General features: G+C 38.4%; 3 protein-coding genes across 4 annotated transcripts; 1 reads left to right on the top strand and 2 right to left on the bottom strand.

Moving 5' to 3' along the window:
• Positions 1 to 862: 862 nt before the first annotated feature.
• On the bottom strand, positions 863 to 8,041 carry ccdc106a (coiled-coil domain containing 106a). 2 transcript variants are annotated; one of them, XM_012875176.3, is made up of 8 exons: positions 7,773 to 8,041; positions 7,267 to 7,336; positions 5,594 to 5,692; positions 5,268 to 5,489; positions 5,115 to 5,171; positions 4,704 to 4,979; positions 2,807 to 2,974; positions 863 to 2,708 (listed from the first exon to the last, which is right to left on the bottom strand). In XM_012875176.3, the coding sequence occupies exons 2-8, from the start codon at positions 7,334 to 7,336 to the stop codon at positions 2,392 to 2,394; spliced, it is 1,209 nt and encodes a 402-aa protein (XP_012730630.2). In that variant the 5' UTR covers positions 7,773 to 8,041; the 3' UTR covers positions 863 to 2,391. The 2 variants fall into 2 exon arrangements, with proteins under 2 accessions (XP_012730630.2, XP_035990834.1); XM_036134941.1 differs by lacking the exon at positions 7,773 to 8,041 and adding an exon at positions 7,702 to 7,722.
• Positions 8,042 to 9,593: 1,552 nt separating this feature from the next.
• LOC105934976 (transmembrane protein 238) lies at positions 9,594 to 11,579 on the top strand. Its single transcript, XM_012875178.3, has 2 exons — positions 9,594 to 9,743; positions 11,023 to 11,579. Exon 2 carries the CDS (start codon positions 11,031 to 11,033, stop codon positions 11,355 to 11,357), a length of 327 nt encoding a protein of 108 aa, XP_012730632.1. The 5' UTR covers positions 9,594 to 9,743; positions 11,023 to 11,030; the 3' UTR covers positions 11,358 to 11,579.
• Positions 11,580 to 12,622: 1,043 nt separating this feature from the next.
• LOC118557557 (C-Jun-amino-terminal kinase-interacting protein 4-like) lies at positions 12,623 to 18,065 on the bottom strand. Its single transcript, XM_036127745.1, has 5 exons — positions 17,840 to 18,065; positions 17,632 to 17,745; positions 17,466 to 17,564; positions 13,729 to 13,818; positions 12,623 to 13,646 (listed from the first exon to the last, which is right to left on the bottom strand). The coding sequence occupies exons 1-5, from the start codon at positions 18,063 to 18,065 to the stop codon at positions 13,528 to 13,530; spliced, it is 648 nt and encodes a 215-aa protein (XP_035983638.1). The 3' UTR covers positions 12,623 to 13,527.

Raw genomic sequence — 18,065 nt, 5'->3', positions numbered from 1 at the left:
AAGAGCTCCGTCCTGAGTTCATTTATAAATGGAAATGAAGGGACGTGGTCAGTAACACTTGGGGTGGTTGGGATGTACAAAATATGCTCAATCGGTACTAAGAGGGCTGATGTTTGCCAGGATAATATTCCCCACACCATAACACCACCATCACCACAGCGTGAACAGCCAACACGGGGTGGATTTGTCCTTTATTGTTTTTGCCAAATTCTGACTCCACCATCTGAAAGCTGCAGCTGGAAACTGGTCATTTTCTTTCTTTGTATTTCATCCGCTGTAAACCGAAGAGAGTTCAGTGTGTGGAAATCTCAGCAGATCAGGGGTTTCGGAAGTGGCCAGACCAGCCAGTCTAGCACAGGCAACCATGCCATGATGAAAATGACCTTAAAATCTCCTTTCAAGCCCATTCTGCTAGTCGCCTACCTTCTGATAACGTGACCAGTTTCTCTTCAGACTTTCCAATACCCTTCAAAGACCTGACATAGGACCTGAGGAGGTGACCCATCCCTAATTGTCTGTCATGTATTGCAGCGGTGATAGCCATGCTACTGTCTCACTAAAATTGGGGTTGGGAGCCAACTGGTAGTCCTGAATCTACAAGTTTGGGATCATGCTGCAGAAAACAGTTAATCAAGACCAATTTCCAAGATTAAAAAGCAGAATACAACCATTGAGGGATGGCTTTAAAGTTGAGCTGTAGTTCTGGAATGTTGTACAGTATTTACTGAAGTGGTTCAACATCTCTCATCTAGCACTAGTTAGACCAAAAACATGAAAGAAAAGGTCAAAGTTTGCGTCAGACATGACAGACAGAAAACAATGATATCAACATGATAATGAACACACGAGAAATCAACACAAGTCGGGGAAAAAAATCAAATATTTTATTGCACTTCTATTAACGGTATCTGTTCATCAATCATCGGCACTCATTAGTGAGGTTTGTTCTTGATATGTACAGAAAATAAAATGTTTTGTTTGTGTATGAATTCAAATGTTTCGCTGCCATTTCACTCGTGCCGTGAAATAAGTTGATACAAGAAACTTTTTCAGGCGAAAATGTCTTAAAACCCTGTGAACTGGCAGGAATGGCCCTTTGCTTTGTAGTTCCTATATGGCTCTTGAGCTGTTTAATCAGGGACTAAACATAGTTTTAGTTTGACACAATTATTCTACCGTAGAACAAAATCCCAAAGATATGCCTTCGCCGACATAATAAATGCATTTTACATATTACATTACAATTAGTTTCTCTGAAAGTCAGGGAGAAGAAGTATCACAGACCACATGTGTGTTGTGTCGCATGTGTCCTCTTTGAGCTGCTGTTGCTGATGATCTTTAACGGTTTCCACAAATCTTTCACGAGGAATCATAAGCTACAGCATTACAAAAAGCCATTATAGTGTTAGGTAGTGGAAAATGTGCTATTTTTACAATAAATTACAAGAGTCCTGCTATCAGAAGCGTAAGAGGTTAGATTTACGGTAACTTAGTAGCATAACATAACGGTAACTTAGTCATATACAAAAACTGGCATCCTTTGAAGAAACAACAGAGTAACGCAACATGGAAACTTGGCAGAGGTGCAACTGGTGTTCCTAATAGTATGAATTAACATAAATTACCAACATTTCTCAGACTAAATTAGTTTTAAAGTTAAAAGCTGTGATCTCTTGCCTGACATAAGGTATCCCGTGCAACAATAAATCTGGCCTTACCTACATATCTTTCCAATGGTCATTCATTCAATGATTGTTTTTCCTCGCTTCTCCTCGTCTTTAAATATGTAGAACTGGAATTAAATATGGAGTGTTTCTTACAAGAGGAGCTTAAAGAAATTATGATAAATGTCACCGCAGTAAAATAACAAAATGAGTGACATAAACATCCTGGAATGGGTACAGTTTGTTCTACGTGTACCAAAAAAGTTAATTATAACTTCACATAAAAAAAAACAACACTGAAGTTTGTACACTTATAGGAATGGTGTCAAAGCTACATACAAACAAAGCGATGTAAATATTTGATATTTAGGCCTGTCCTCAAAACAGATCCGCCTTTGTAAAACACAGACCAAACTAAACGATTTCAGTTCCATCGTAATTAGTCCTCTATGATTGTAGAAATACGCATTCTTATTTCTAAAGTCAGAATGATACGGGGGCAGACGCAGAACCATGTCTCGACGTTAATCCGACGTTAATCATTATCATATTGGAGATGATCTGTCAAATGAAAATACACGTAAACCGTGTTAAAAAAAAATAGCATGTGGAAAGTTTCTATTAAATAAAGTTTCAGTCGCAGTTTACATAAAGAGGAGCTGAGCCTCTCCTAACTTTGCCTCCACTATCAGTTTTAAAGTTTCTCCCTTCATCTTCCTTCCTCCCCTCAGTGCCTGAACCTGTACGAGATGGGCAGCAGGAGGTTATTTTTCTTCAACGCCTGCACTCTGCTGAGCGTCTCTTCGTCCAGGGCGATGTAGCAGCGCCGGGCGTAGTCCAGCAGCTTCTCCTTGGAGGGGTCGAACTCTCCCACCTCGGCCACCTTCTCGGGGGCCACGAGAAGCAGCTCGGCAATGGGCGTGGTGGAGGCCACGGTGTTGCGGTCCACACCGTGGATTTGAAAGGCTTTGGACATATTTTTGAGCCGCTGGTACGTAAGAAGAATCTTCTTATATCGAAAAAGCACTCCTGCCGCGTCTTTCACTAGAAAGGAGAAAAAAAAAAAAAAAAACGGAGAGCAGGGTTAGCGGCGGCGAAACTCTGAGTGTTCCTTCAGGATCGTTCTGCTTTCTTTCCGTCACCTCTCTGTCGCTCCCGTGGAGCTCTGAAGAGTCGCCTCCTCTTTAACTGGTGCCTGTTGGTGTTAATTGCCTCTGACATTACATCTTCCCCTGAGATCATTTCATCCTCCTCGATGAAGGCATCCTGATCCAAGAACTCATCAGCCTCTCCCAACAGGGAGAGGGAATCTGTTAAGACAAAAAGAAATCTGTTACTCAAAACCCAGCGGGCAAAAGACAAATGTATGAAAGCCTGACTCCATTAAAGCGATGCTGTAATACAATAGCTGCCGTCAAACAGACTCTGTGATATTGGGTTGAGCGACGCGGCTTTAGGATGGTCAATAAGCTATCTTTCAGACAGAACAGTGTTTGCAGATGGATATAAAAGTATTTTTCTGAAGATATTATTGTGGAATAGAATAGAATTTTCTTTGACTATATCCAGGTCTGGTTGAATAAGGACGAATGCCTGATTTTCCACACTTTTTTTAAATGTAAAATTTTCTAAAGGACCAAAATGCAATTGTGCTCTATTTTTGTTTTGCATTGATTTATGTTTGCTTTATTTTTGCATCACTCCTAGACTTGAACATTTCCAAAAATGTTAAAATCTTGGAGACTGAATGCACAAACATACAAAATTACATTTTGGACTTCAGACACTTTCAAATTCAGGTTTTAACGGAACGGTTGGTTCTTCAATTGGATCTACTTAAAACGGCAAACAATGCACTCATTTAGCATTATGTATCGGAACTTTTACAAATGAAATAAAGGTACCAAGGATCACAAACTGTGCTTTTCTGAATCTCTGTTCAATGTAGGATACTTCTATCCTTATTTGACAAGTACAAGGTTTGAAATAGAACCGGTATAAGTTAGTCCAGATGCCAGAAAGCAGCAAAATGACCCTATACCCATTTCCGAGAATCAGAAGCCAGTATCAGCATTTTGTTGTGGTTTGTAATGTGTGGCACCAACAGATAAGACCACTATGCAAACACTTTACAATAATTTATTTTTGTCTAATGTAGAATTTTAAAACTAAATATTTAAAGAAATCCTGTAATAAAGCCGCACAGTGGTGCAGTTGATAGCATGGTTCCCTGGTAGCAAGAAAGTCTTGGGTTTAAATCCTGCCCTGGGGTCTTTTTGCATGTTCTCCCTGTGAATGCGTGCGGTCCGTCCGGGTACTCTAGCTTTCTCCCACAGTCCAAAAACATGGCGGTTAGGTTTGGTCTCACCAAATCGTTTTTAGGTGAGTGTATGCATGCATGGTTGTCTGTCCTGAGTGTCTCTATGTTGGTCTGTGATGAACTGGTTATCTATCCAGGGCGTACCCCGCTTCTCACCCAAATGACCGCTGGAGGTAACCATAGCCTTTTTATTTAGCGTATGAAGTGAAGCTAAAGATCAGTTGGGTGTTTTTAGCCCGTCTTAATTTACCAATCAGATAAAAACTTGCCTCGGCTGTATTTCTGGAACGTTATTGACTGCGGCGGCATTATTGATATGGATGATGCTTCCTCTATACTTAGTTGTTTATCTTGTGTATCACTACTTGTCATGTTTAATGACAAATTTGTTACGGTCATCAAGTTGGTTACTCTCTGGGATACCTAGACGTTTTTTGTTTTTTTTCTGAACTTGCTCACAGCTTCAGAGAACATTAAAGCTCAACGCTTTAGTCGTCATAGCAGGGCTTAAAGTCCTTATTTCTTGTTTTACTATGCAACCGAAGAGTGAAAAGGGGTTGTTTTACATCATGTATATATGTTGATGTTTATGTCAGAATTGTAACTTGCTCATTTCTCATGGGTGCGCATTCTTAGCCAAGTCTCCCTCAAAAGAGAGATGTCAATCTGAAATAACTTCTTGGTTAAGTAAAATCAACATGTCATCTGATTTGTATTACCTGGTCCATTGTGTCCACTCAGTTCATTCAAGGATGATCTTGCAGCGTTGTTGTTTTTGCTGTTGCCGCCACCGGCTGTTGCACTTGGAGAGCTATGACTGTGGCTTTGTAAAAGGGCCTGTGATTGTGTTGCGTTGAACAAAGCGTTCATGGTGGAGAGCTGCGTGGATATCGGACTGGAGACGTGATTTTTGGAAGGCAACATAGTGGGAGGACCGGGCCTTCGCTGGATAAACTGACGCTGAGGGAAATGCTGTGGGTCGGTCTTCTGTGGTTCTGTAAAGGTGATAAAAGAAAAAAAAAAGAATATAGAAAGCGAGGCACAATTTAGAGATCATAAAAATGCAACAAGCAAAGTAAAGAAACAGCTCCACAAAATGGAATCATAATTGCAGAAGTACATTTTTTTACCTGTGGGGCGGTCTTCCTCTCTTCTTGCCCTCCAGTTGAATCGCCTTGATTCATATCCTGAGGGGAGCAATACATCAAGAGGGAAAATGTTATTTTCATTTCTCAGTTTCTGAGTAAATCACTTACCAGCTGGCGACTATGGCCTCTCCTCACCGTTACTGTACTGACTCTGGCCCTGTTCTAGTCCCTGGCTCTTCGTGGAAAAGATGAAGCGGTCCAGCTGGCACCGGAGGAAGTCCCTCTCCTCCTCCAGGTCCTCGATTCGTTTCTGCAGCCACGAGTTTTTCTCCATAGAGATCTGGAGCTGCGTCCGCAGGTTGGTGATCACCATGTACGAGTTGCTGACTGGAGATGGGCCAGCGGTCGAGGCCGGTTCTGTAGATGACAACAACAGCTCCGACGTTTACAAGCGCCGCACTAGAGAAGAATAACTCAACTGTGACAAATGACAACTACTTTATGTACTGTAGGAAATTTACCTTCAAAGTTCTGGTCGCTCTGGTTGAAAAATCCCTGCTGCTCAAAGTTGTTCTCCTCAAAGGGAATGGCAATTTCATAAGTATCCTCATTTTTGGGCGCTGAGAAAGGACAAGATCATCATATCATACAACTTGTAATTTGAAAGCAGCATAATACTGCAGTGCTGCAATCTGGAACAAGCTGATGCCCTTTTCCCTCATCTCGCTTCATCAGTGTGTTGAGTATATCAGGAGATGTAAAAAAAATGTTTTTTATTATTATTATTTTATCTCCATCAAGCATATGAAAGAAAGGAAGGCCAAAAATGAGCAACAGTAACAGAAGCAAAATAAGATGTAGCAGATAGCGAGCCATAACTCTTTTTTTTTTTTTTTTGGTTTGTTTATTATTGTTTATTGATTCACAACGTCTTTCCACATGTAATCCCACCCCCTCCCCACCCCACAAAAAAGTATTGATAAAGTTAAAATGATCAAACTCCTTACTCATTGCTTTTTTATTAGGTAAAAAGTTTACAACTAAAATGTTTATACTTGCTGTTTTCTATGAAAATTAGTTCTTCAAATCCTCTATTCTTGAATAAATTAGAGAGAAAAAACTGCAAGGTTTGGCAGCCAAAGGGAAGGCAGAAGAAGACATTAATGACAAGCTGCTGTTTGGAAATCTCCTAAAAGCTCTAAAGGAAAATGCCATGGTGACTAAAAATATTCAAAAATGTGTTCACATGCAATGCTTTATGTTTCATAACAGATTAGGGGTTTCTCCTTTTAATTTTCAAACATTGTATAGTGAACTTTACACACTCAGCCAAATGCCAAAGTTGTTTTTATATGCAAACTTTTATACTACCTTAATACAGTTATGGTTAACGGCCAAACTGTTTAAATGGTTTGAATTAATCCAAGGGTATATTTTGGAAGTCTAGAGTGATTTCTCCTTTTGAAATGCAAAGCTGTAAAATAATCAAATAGGATTTTTCTGACACAGGAAGCTGCACAACATAAGAATAAACTGCAGGTTAAAGTTAAAGAGTTAAAGAATAAAGTCCAAGAAAAACCGCGTAACATTGACGACATCCTTACACTTGGTCAGTCTCATGGCAACTGTTAAAAGGTCTCTTTCTTTATCAATTTTTAAATAACAAAAATAAAATTAAAACCCCATCCTGACATAGCCTATGTTTGTAAGCAACATGTAAGGTGACTTGCCACTAAATATAGCTACATCTGCAGACCTGATCCATTTTATGCAGAAAAGATACTTTCTAATTCAAATTTTAAACTGAAGGTTCATTGCATTTGGATGTCCTAAACTGTATTTATTGGATTGCATGAAAGCCTCTATGGTTTGCCTGGAGAGAGCTAGATGTTCATAACTGCAAAAAAAAAGCTAAATAAACACCAACCAACACACGTGCATAACCTTTCCAACAACAGTCTGCCTTTTAAAAACAGACAAAAATGATTTTTTAATAGACAAACTCTCAAAATTGGTCAAAGGTGAGAAATAGGTTTTGACTGAGGGGGAAATGTTGCAAATCTGGACATTTTTATCTACATTGCGACAGATTCAATTGAAAATGTATTTTTTCTACTCCTTCCAACAATCAGTCATTTAGACATTTGGGAGAAGAAGAAAAAAAACGTAATCACTGCAACAGCTAAGAGCTTACTCTGCAGGTGAAGAGAGCCTGCATGGCTCTTGGATGTGGAAGCTGCATTATTCCTGTTACCGTCCTCCATCTGCCACAAACAAACATTAAGTTAGGTGAAAAATAATGTCAAAAAGTCACAAACACCCATGCAGGTAATATGAAGCGGCGTTCTAGATATTATATATTAATAATTGAGACAACAATTGAAAAACGCTGTTCACGGAGCTCTCAGATGTTGCGTCTTTTGTGCAGAAGGAGCCATCAGAGCTCATCAAATTCAGTTATGCGAAAATAATGTAACACAGATTAGATGTTTGTGAAGTACAAATCTAAAGCTGCATTGAGGAACACATTAGCTCATCACAACGTTAGCTTTTTGTGACGTTAGCTCCCAGGGAATATAGCCAGAATATATAATAAACAATCTCCTTTTTTTAAATTCACAATAAGTACTTTCATTCCGTCATCCTGACGCAAATAACATCTCCATGCTTTAAATATATGCCACAGAAACTGGTACATACCACTTTAGGTTTGCTTATAACTTAGTGGTGCATATGTAATAAGCCGTTATTACTCAGTCATATCTCCATTTCAGCAGTTCGTCTGCTAGCTAACAAGCTAACAATAACAATTGCGACTCTTATTTTCTAAACACAGGGAGACGTCATTTCCGGTTACTGAGTGGCGGTTGAAGTTGCGAAGACGCTTACAAAAGCATTTGTGTCTCTTACACATTCATATATTAGGAAATAGTTCATACTGAAAGACAATCCAATGAAAATGGAACCGGATGAATCACAAAGTATTTCCTTTGGAAAGGTTTGGCAAAAAAAAAAAAAAAAAAAAAAAGCTACAGCGCTGAAGTAAGCATCCGATTCACTTTTAAAGGGACATTTTACTCTTTGTGGAGAATCTGGGTTACGGTTAATCCCATTAATTGTTTAAAAGTACAATTTATTAAAATGTTGCTTGATTCTATTAATATATATTCCCAATAATAAAAGTATAAGCTCACTGGTAAAGAGAAACAAACAAAAATAAAACATATTATGGCCCGTTTTTGCACTTTTTGAAACCCTCCAAAAATAAGCATGTATTTTTTTAAACAAACTTTACTATAAAACAACAACCAGTATAGCACAGTATACTTACAATATGCATGGATTGGAAAATGAAACGGACAGCCTTTATAGCTTGTCTATTTGAAGGATTAACATTTTTTGTATAAAAGAGCACATATATATCTATATATATATCTATATATGTATATATATATCAATATATATATATATATATATATATATATATATATATATATATATATATATATCTATCTATCTATCTATCTATCTATCTATCTATCTATCTATCTATCTATCTATCTATATATATATATATATATGTGTGTGTGTGTGTGTGTGTGTGTGTGTGTGTGTGTGTGTGCATTTATGATTAAACAACATTGACAATATTTGTCAATTTTCTCACAATCAGAATCAGAATCAGAAATACTTTAATAATCCCAGAGGGAAATTGTTGTTTCAGTACAATCGCCATAACAAAACAAGTTCTGCAGCCAAACAACACAATGAACAAAAAAAACAACAACAAAAAAAAACAGCTTAAAAACCTAACAAATGTTATCTATAATAAGTTACCACAGGTCCCTCCAGAAAATGTGTGGTTGGAAATCAAAAACAGATGTAAAATCTGCTTGTACTAGCCATAAATGACAAAGGTGAGTGTTTTCATTACATAGCTTCCATAAAAAAATGTTTTAAATATTTGTTTTTTAAACGAAAACAGATTTTATACATGTTTTAATTTCATGTTTTCAAGTTTATTTTATATTCGTGGTGAATAAACAAATCTATATAGGACACATTTTGAGGTGCACTGATGAAACTTCACCATTTATGGTTAGAAAATATGACCCCAGAACATGTTTTTGTTTATTATTGCAATCATGAACTATAAATCGAACTACATGGAATTCTCTACAGGTTTGTTTTAACCACAGATGAATATGTTGTGGTTTCTCGTTTTTTCATGACTACCATGCTCAATATTTTCGTGTCAAACCAGATGTTTTCAGAGCCAGTTGGGAAACGTAGCAGAATAGTCCTTTAGTCAAGATGCGAATCAGAGGCTAACTTCAGCGGTGTCAAATATTTCCATTGTTTTTTCACTTCTGGCATATCATCGCAAATAACTGTTTATATTTTGATTATTTTACCTAAATATCTAATTGTTATAACTGTTTAAAGAAAGTAATGTGGCAATTTAAAAAAAAAAAAGAAAGAAAGAAAAAGACAGTGAACCCAATGGAACCGCCCCCTTTGTTTTTGATGTCGTTGGGCAAAACTGCAGGACAGGTTAAACAGGTGACTGGTGTCATGTTTCAGCAGGTGGCTTCTTCCATACACGATACCGAGGGGCTGACAACATACGATATTGGCCCAAAAGTGCTTCTCTGCCCGCTTAACTACCAGGTAAATACTTGATATTTCCTTAAAACTATCTAATCCTTTTAAACGTGGTTTTGTTGTAAGTTTCCCTTAAAGAAAAGAAACGTGATGAATACCGGGACAGGTGTGGCACCTGTTTTGACGGCAAGACCTGATCACACATATAAAACTACGTGCAGAACAACGACACATGTCCTGGAGTTTGTTTTTTTATATTTAAATATATAAATGTATTTAGGTAATCTATTTTATATCCAACTTGTTAAAAGGGATTCTCTTTGTGGTTCCTCTTCTGATTATGTTATTGGGAGGGTTTCCTTCCCCCACAGGTGACTTTTATTGTGAAGTTGTTCTGTATCGACTAGCTCAAATTAAATTGAACAGAATAAAAATGTAAGCAAACTTTTGTCCTAATTTAATTGTTTTTAAATCTTACTCTTTTTTTGTGACGGGGGGTGCATTTTATATGTGTATTTATCATAGTCTTTCTTGCCATAGTTGGCTTGTTTTCCATTGCTTTAATCATGTACAGTTGTGCACTTACAATTACACACGCCTACCTCATTCTAAGTCATTTCATGGTAAACTCTGCAGGTGGGTCTGACTTGAGACAAGGGATGAATATGTAGAAAAATTGCATCACACCCATTGTTTAGTACATTTGCTATGATGCTGTGGGCCTGTTTCTCTTTCTGAAGCCCCTGTGAGCCAGGAGTGAATGGCATCATGGGCTATTTGAAATACCAGGAGATTTAAAGAAAATAAATCTGGTTTATTCTGTATGAAAACTTAACACTGGGCCATCACAGTCTCTTTCTTCAGAGGGATAAGATCCAACACAGAAATGGTTCGCCGGGCTCAACATAAGCCATCTTCCCCAGATATAAACCATAAAGCAGTAAGAGGACTGAAAGAACAGTTTCTGTTTTGGGTCTGATCAAGGGGTCCCAAAAGGTTTTTAGAGCATGGGTGAGGATCAGTATGGCACCAGTGATTTTACTATAAATATTTTTTTTCCTAAATGGGAAATCAGTTTTTCCTTTGCTAAATAAAGGTAATCAAATCAAAAGCTGAATTACTCTCAGCTTTTTAGCAACAGATATAGTTTAATGCAATTACAAAATTGTTTGGGGTCTTATACAAATCTTTACCAGAGATACCTACAAGTGTTGGGGCCGAGTGGGTTTCCAGGATAGGAACAGGTGTTTTTATGTGATATGCAAGTTTGTTTGTGACCATGAGTTTGAACAACTAAAATAACACACAACCATGTTCTCTAAAGAAGTTGTTCTTTCTCTTTCAGACCCAACCATGGGGGAGAAGTATGACGGGCTGTCCCACTGTAAGCTTGCTCTGGTATTCGCAGTGGTGATGGACATCCTTGGTGTGACGTCCCTGCTGGTAGGCGTCTTCGCTTCCCTAGAGATCCAGGGCAAAGACTTCGGGGATCTGTTGGTGTACTCCGGAGCGTTGCTGGTGCTGTTTTCCATGGCCGGCTGGGTGCTTTGGTACAGTGGCAACATCGAGGGCCTGCATTTACAAAAAGACTTTCATGGCATGGGTTCTGCTGTGGACCGATTGGCCCGCTCCGTCAGCCGCAAGATACGGCTCCCCAGGACGCGCAGCAGTCCCCATTAAGAACTCAAAGCCTCCCAGTTAAACGACCTAGTTTTAATTCTTGTTGAACCAAGTTTCTCGGAAGAAAAGGGCATGGTTGGACTTTACTTTTCTGTCAGATTTTGATAAAAGGAAACCGGCTCACAAACAAAAAAAAACGGACTTGCAAATCTTGCTTTTGATAAACAGAATCTGTCTGTTCTGCTCAAGCTCGTGCAAATGGAATAAAACTATTACGATGAATCAGTGTGTTTTCTCAGCTACCTGATAAATCATTCATTGCTGTCTTTGCTAACTTTTCATACAAGGGCATCTCAATAAGTTAATAAGCTAATTTCTGTCAATCAGTTCAAAACGTGAACCTCACATGTATTCAATTGTAACAGTAATACATTTCAATCATTTATTTCTGCTCATTTTGTCGCTCATGGCTTACAGATAATAAAAACCCAGAGTTTGGCTTTTAGTAAATATTTTATATTAGTAAAGACCAATAAAATGTTTGCCCAATGAAAAGTAGGTCTATGTACGGTACTATAAATGATATGCACTCAGTGCTTAATTGGGGCTCCTCTTGGATGATTTAGCGTGGCTTGGAGGTGATCAGCCTTTGGCTTGGCTAATATGGAAGCCCAGGTTGCTCTGCAGATTCTCTATGGGGATTCAGGTCAGGCCCGTTTCCTGGCCAATCAAGCACAGTAACACTGTGCGGGCAGGTACCAGGCTGGTACCAGTCCTGGTGGCAAATGAAAACAGAATCTCTAGAAAGCTTGACGGCAGGGGGAAGCACACTATGATGATTCCTGTAACAGACTTGGGATGAAACCCAGTGAGATACCTCCCCCTTTGATCACGACTGTGGAAACTTCACACGGCCCCTCAAGGAAATTGGATTCAGTTCCTCTCCTCTCTTCCCCTGGGACCTTGAAATCCAAAGGAAATTTACAAATGACCTTTTACAAGAGAAGGAGACTTTAGACCACTGAGCAAGAGTTCATCCCCTTTTCTTCTCCTCAAACTCTTAAAACAGCCTCTGGGTCACAATCCTTTCAAGCCTTTGGCTATCCCCACTGTTTGTGCACCTTATCCCATTAATTTTTTCTTCTACTAAACTTTATCTCGTTATGCTCGCATACAGCAGTCTAAAGAGCTAGATTGTTTAACCATGACCTAATGTGGCTTACCCTCTTTGCGGAGGGTGTCATTCAATGTCTGCAGGCCAAGCCAGATTTCTCCATCATTTAGAAAGATAACATCTCTGAAGAAAATACATTTTTCTTCTTACGGAATGTTTAAATTTCTTTTCATCTATTTATTCACATACCTTTAATAACACAGGGTAGCCATTTCACAGAGGGCATTTAATGACAATAGACTGCATACGGTTTATTGAGAACAAATACTTTAGTCTTTCCAAGACAAATAAAAGGCTTTAACTGTACACGGTAAACAACATCTCTCCCTTATTTTACATATACTCAAACATCTAATTAAGACATGAAACACTTTGATTCACAAGACAAACAACTGAAAAAAAATCAATAATTTTCATAAAGAGATTTGAGAGGATCTTTTACATAGACACACTTATTATGTGCAAGTTACTGCTATTACTCCAGCAGGACCCAAGAGTGCTGGGATTTGAGATAATACTTATTCCAAAACATATATACATAACACCGCACATCCAACAGTTTGAATGCAGCATCCAAAGGTTATGAAGTGATTGTCTTTATGCTTAAAGAAAAAGAAACAACCCGTTTTCATTATCACAATAAACTTACAGACACAGCAGCTTTAAGAGCAACCAGATAGAGTTAATTTCACCTTTATGATCCAAGGATGGAAGAATGTTCTCTTATGAAGAACCAGAAAGAAAGCTGGATTCATTGCTTATGCAAAAGTCCATCAGACAGTTAAAAAGTAATGAGCTGACCAAAAATAAGGCATGGTTGGATACACCAGATGAGGGGCACATAGGAAGACATCATAATAATCCAGTCAAATGTAAATCATTTAGAAATATATATAAAAATAACAAACAACCATAGTTTAAAAAAAATCCCATCCTTAAGGCTTTTACTGTTGCCACAACGAGATTTTTGTTCATTTCAGAGCACCATATTTCCTTCTGGTGCTGTAAATGTTTGATTCAAGTCATGCCACAAGCACCGATTTAGTAGACGAAGAGTCAGAGCGCAGGGCTGGGCACAGACGGCGCGGGAATCTGCCAGATGATCATGTGACTGCGTTCAGACCGCTGGGGCGTCGTCTGAGACGCCTCAGTCGATTCATCGCTAGCATCATCTCCTGAAAGGTTAATTTTGTTCAGAGTTCATTGGAGTACTGACTATATTCTGTACTCATTATTTAGTTTAAAGATTTAACTCACCTATTCGGAAGTTAATGTAGCCCTCTCCTCCACTGAGGATGAGCTGAGCAGTAGTTACATGGCTGCTGCCAGGAGAGGTGATCAAACAGCCTGTAAGGACGACAAGATGAGGAGACGAGGAAGAACGTGACTGGGATGGCATTTACAGACTTTAAATATTTCATTTCAGAAATGTTAAATAATTGTATGAAAACTTTTTGGGACTTGTTAGAATTGTCTTTTGTGGTTAGTTGTGTTTAAAGCTTTATTAGTCATTTACTTGTTATTAACTGTGTTTAAAGCTATATTAGTAATTTACTTGTTATTAACTGTGTTTAAAGCTATATTAGTCATTTACTTGTTATTAACTGTGTTTAAGTTAATATTAGACATATACTGGTTAGTCTGTGTGATGTGATAGCATTAATTTTATTTATTTTCTGATATTTCATGGAGACTTCCTTAGTATTCAACATTGTATTCTTTTGTATTGAGACACTCTACACAGGGCTGAGGAGTAGAGCAGGAATATTTAAAGTCTTTTCTCTAACTGTAGCTCTGTTGCGATTAGATACACGCATGAGACCAACACACACTCACATACTTTTCCTGCATATTCCCCCGAATGAACGTATTTGCACACAATTTGCATAGAGCCATTTAGATTGCGTTGTGTCCCAGCCTATTGTATGGGGCGTACTCAAACCCAAGAAGATAAATATGCATTGCATCCTGATGACAAAGCTCTTTCTACGGAGAGAGTCCAGCGCTGTATAACTTTGTATGTGGCCAACTTAAATTAGACTTTGGCTTCTGGGAACTTAAGACTCCGACTCATTTACTCGGGCTGCCAATTATAAAACACGGTAGTAGTAAATGCTAAAAGACTTAAACAATACAAATTTAAAATAGAAATAAAGTGAAATTTGGACCACCATGGTTATTAGAGCTTTGAATAGATTCCAGTCTTATATTTCTGTTTGGAAAATAAAAAGAAGATTAAATAAAGCATATTTATGGGGGCTGTCTTCGTTAGACCTCCGTGTTCGTTTAGTTCTCTACTTACTGATCTGGTATGCTTTATGTCTAATTGGGAAAGAAGACTGAAATACACAAGTTTTGGGAAACAATTTCAAATTAAAGCTCCAAGCAGAGCTGGGCGGCCATCACACCTCTCAGCCACTTTGTGTAACCACCACAGGTGCTCTGCATCGCCACCTCAACGCCTTCGATGTTGCCTTCCACTCAGTTCTGCGCTTCATCACCAGGTCCTACGGTAAGCAAGCCTTGACATCATGTTCAGTCAGGCTCAGCTGGCTCCTGACAAGGGTCTAGTCGTACCCGCAGCCATTAAATATGTCCAACCCTGTCCCCTAACCCTAAAGACTTTGCAGTTGGATATACTTGCAGCTCCGGAAGGTGTCAACACTTCCTATTCGGTGGCAAAGGATTAAGGAAGACTTTCTGTAGTACTTTGAAAATATTCTGTTATTAGACAAAGTTTGAAACTTCTATAGACTATCATCAAGGGTCATTTCACCACTGAAAGCTGTGACTTTATCGTACCTATGGGCCGTATAGTCGTCCATGAGGAAGCACACAAAATTTGTCAAGATCAGATGATGTAGGTGGCAGAGCATAAAGCTTTTGATCAAATTGCAATGTGATCTAAATTACCTGTTTGTAGGTTGATCAAGATCATCATATCATGTTAGGACAAAAAAATAAAAAAATATCAGATCAGGCATGTCTGATATAGAGCCAACCGTATGCAAAGGGAGAGATTATAATTTGCCACTCTGCCATGGTCTGGTGCCTACATGGTCCAGCCCACAGTCACTGTTCACCATCACCTTGTTCTGCATCATCAGATGCTGCTTGAAGCCTATGAGTCAGAGTGTAAAAGGAGAACATCCAACAGGGAAACAATAGCCTTCCTCTTCTAAGTGGGTGGAGCTAAAGTGATGTCAGCAAATGAGCAGAGGTGTCAAAAGTATTCACATTCATTACTCGGGTAGAAATATAGATTCTAGGGTTTAAAGACAATGCTTTGAAGTATCAACTCAAACTTTTTACTCAAGTAGAAGTTTTAAAGTAGCAGTTTCAAAACTACTTATAGTATAAAAGTAAAATTAAAGTTAAAGAAATGCCATTAAAAGACAAAAAGGTTATGGCAATGAGAAGTGAATCATGACCGAAAGATCAAATCCCAGCCAGAAGCGACAAAAATGGTCTTCCTCTGGGTGGCTGGAATCAACCTTAGAGACAGGCTGAGGAGCTCCATCAGGATGAGGAGCTCAAAGGAACACATTGGGATTCCTCATAATCAGCTGGAGTATGTCGCCATGAACGGGAATGTATGGGGTTCCCTTCTGGACCCTTTGCCTCCACGACCTGATCTTGTATAAGTGGAAGACGATGAATAGATGTAAAGTCAAAATTGGAGAGGAAAAAAAAAAAACTACATTCCCTTGATCAACAATAATACATTTGTAAGAACACAACTAGAATGTGCACCGAGATTTTAAAGTTGGATCTTTGCGAAAAGAAACTGCAAACCTTTGAGCTTAAAGTCAGGAATGTATTAGGAAAAAAATATATACATTTAACAAATGTTTTAGGTTTGCAACAAAAAAAAGCTGAAAATGGCAGAAAGATTCTGAGCTTGGTAAATTACTCCTTTTTCTTTTCTGTTTATGTGTGATTTGGCCACGCTGAACAGCATGCAGAATGAATGAGCAGCCCCCCCCCCCCAACAACTGTGAAACTGTTAAATGGACTGTAATGCTACACACACACCATCTCTCTACCACGCATACATACGTACCAACTAAGTGCAATATACATGAGAATGTGTGTAAGTAATTTCTTTCCATTGTTCATTATCTACATTTTACTCTTAATACTGATGTCTCAGCCACATTTGTATAATACAGATATCATCTATTATTTATTCATGCACAGTTTCCTGTTTAACCACTTTTGTTGAAGTTCATAACTTAATCTCACCAATAACTTCCCTAGAACTGGCCATACCACATAGATGCAAAATTTTCAGTGACTCTTATACAGCTTTATTCTTATTTTATTGTAGTTTATTATTGGAAACCACATATTTAAGCTTTTACAAAATTAGAAGAGAGTAGTATCTTGGAGTTACTCATTAATTAATAGTACTACTACACTTTAAAAAGTATGAGTAATGAAAATTAACTTTTACATGTTTTACTTGCAAAAGCCATTATATGGTCTCATTTTTAAATACACCTAAGAGTTGTTTGTCAGGTACAAACCACCTAAAAAACCCTGGGATCATCAGAGACCTGATCTGAAGGGAGGCAGATTTCAGTTTCCATCTGCTCAGGTTTTGAACTTTCTTCCTGAAAATGTTAAATGTGCAAATATGTATGATCCTCTAAATAAGGAAATCTATAGAAATACTCAGATGGTGGAAATGAAGAATGATCTGTCATTCGGTGAGTGAATTTTATATTTTTGCATAAGTAATGCAATTGCATTACTTCAGTGTCTACGTATGATGAAAAAAAGAAAGTCAGACACTGTTCTGCTGATATTTCTGAACAGATAACTTGATATTTAATGTGGTGTCTTGATTTTTTTTAAAGCCCAGCCTTTTGCAAAGCACCATAAACTGACAAACAAAAAACATTCACACCCTGACAGTGGTGAACTACGTTTGTAGCCACAAACTGGGGAAGAACGATACTCTGCTACAGTAAAAACTCTTAATATCTTACCAGGTGCAGCAATGAGGAATCGTACTGCTTGTCTGTGTCCATGGTATGACAGCTGGACTGACGCGGCAGAGCAGTATGGGATGGAAATATCCTCTGATGCTGAAGAAATTTAGTTAACTTAACACCGGATGCATTTCTAACAACAAATGTAATCATTTTAACATACTTATTGATAGGGGGATGGAGAAAATGGCACCACCCCCGGTGCCCACCCACAGACGGCCAGAGATGACGGAGAGGGAGGAGATCTGGAGAGGTGAGAGCGTCAAGTACGGCTGACCTATACCAAATAATTAAGAAATAAAACAAATCGATGTTAAATGAGAGCCACCAATAGTGTATGTATATAAAAAAAACAACAACAATTTAAGTACCTAATGTTTTCGTGACCAAAGATGTGAAGTCGACTTCTTGCAGCGGCCGCCCGGTGGACCAGTCGAACAGCCTGATGATTGGGTCGAGTCTGCAGGACGTCCAAACCCCACTCCCCCCAGCGCACAGGAAACGGACCTGCTGTTCACTGCGCTCTGATACGGAAAATACTTGCTGTGCAGAAACATGAGAAACAATAATGGTAAGTCCAAACCAGCACGTTAACAT

This window comes from Fundulus heteroclitus, chromosome 3 (assembly GCF_011125445.2).
Source record: "Fundulus heteroclitus isolate FHET01 chromosome 3, MU-UCD_Fhet_4.1, whole genome shotgun sequence".
NCBI lineage: Eukaryota > Metazoa > Chordata > Actinopteri > Cyprinodontiformes > Fundulidae > Fundulus > Fundulus heteroclitus.
The sequence above is the reverse complement of the archived record's forward strand: the minus strand, read 5'-3'. Positions and strand labels throughout refer to the sequence as shown.

What these genes read in the sequence shown, in the direction of transcription:
- LOC105934976 (XM_012875178.3), top strand. Translation starts at nt 11,031, where the DNA reads ATGGGGGAGAAGTATGACGGGCTGTCCCACTGTAAGCTTGCTCTGGTA.
- LOC118557557 (XM_036127745.1), bottom strand. Translation starts at nt 18,065, where the DNA reads ATGTTAACGTGCTGGTTTGGACTTACCATTATTGTTTCTCATGTTTCT. An exon ending in CTCCATCCCCCTATCAATAA is followed by an intron (nt 17,565 to 17,631) that starts GTATGTTAAAAT and finishes AAATTTCTTCAG; the next exon opens with CATCAGAGGATATTTCCATC. An exon ending in CTACATTAACTTCCGAATAG is followed by an intron (nt 13,647 to 13,728) that starts GTGAGTTAAATC and finishes TTAACCTTTCAG; the next exon opens with GAGATGATGCTAGCGATGAA.
- ccdc106a (XM_036134941.1), bottom strand. An exon ending in GAGCGACCAGAACTTTGAAG is followed by an intron (nt 5,490 to 5,593) that starts GTAAATTTCCTA and finishes TGTCATCTACAG; the next exon opens with AACCGGCCTCGACCGCTGGC. An exon ending in CCAGAGTCAGTACAGTAACG is followed by an intron (nt 5,172 to 5,267) that starts GTGAGGAGAGGC and finishes TGCTCCCCTCAG; the next exon opens with GATATGAATCAAGGCGATTC.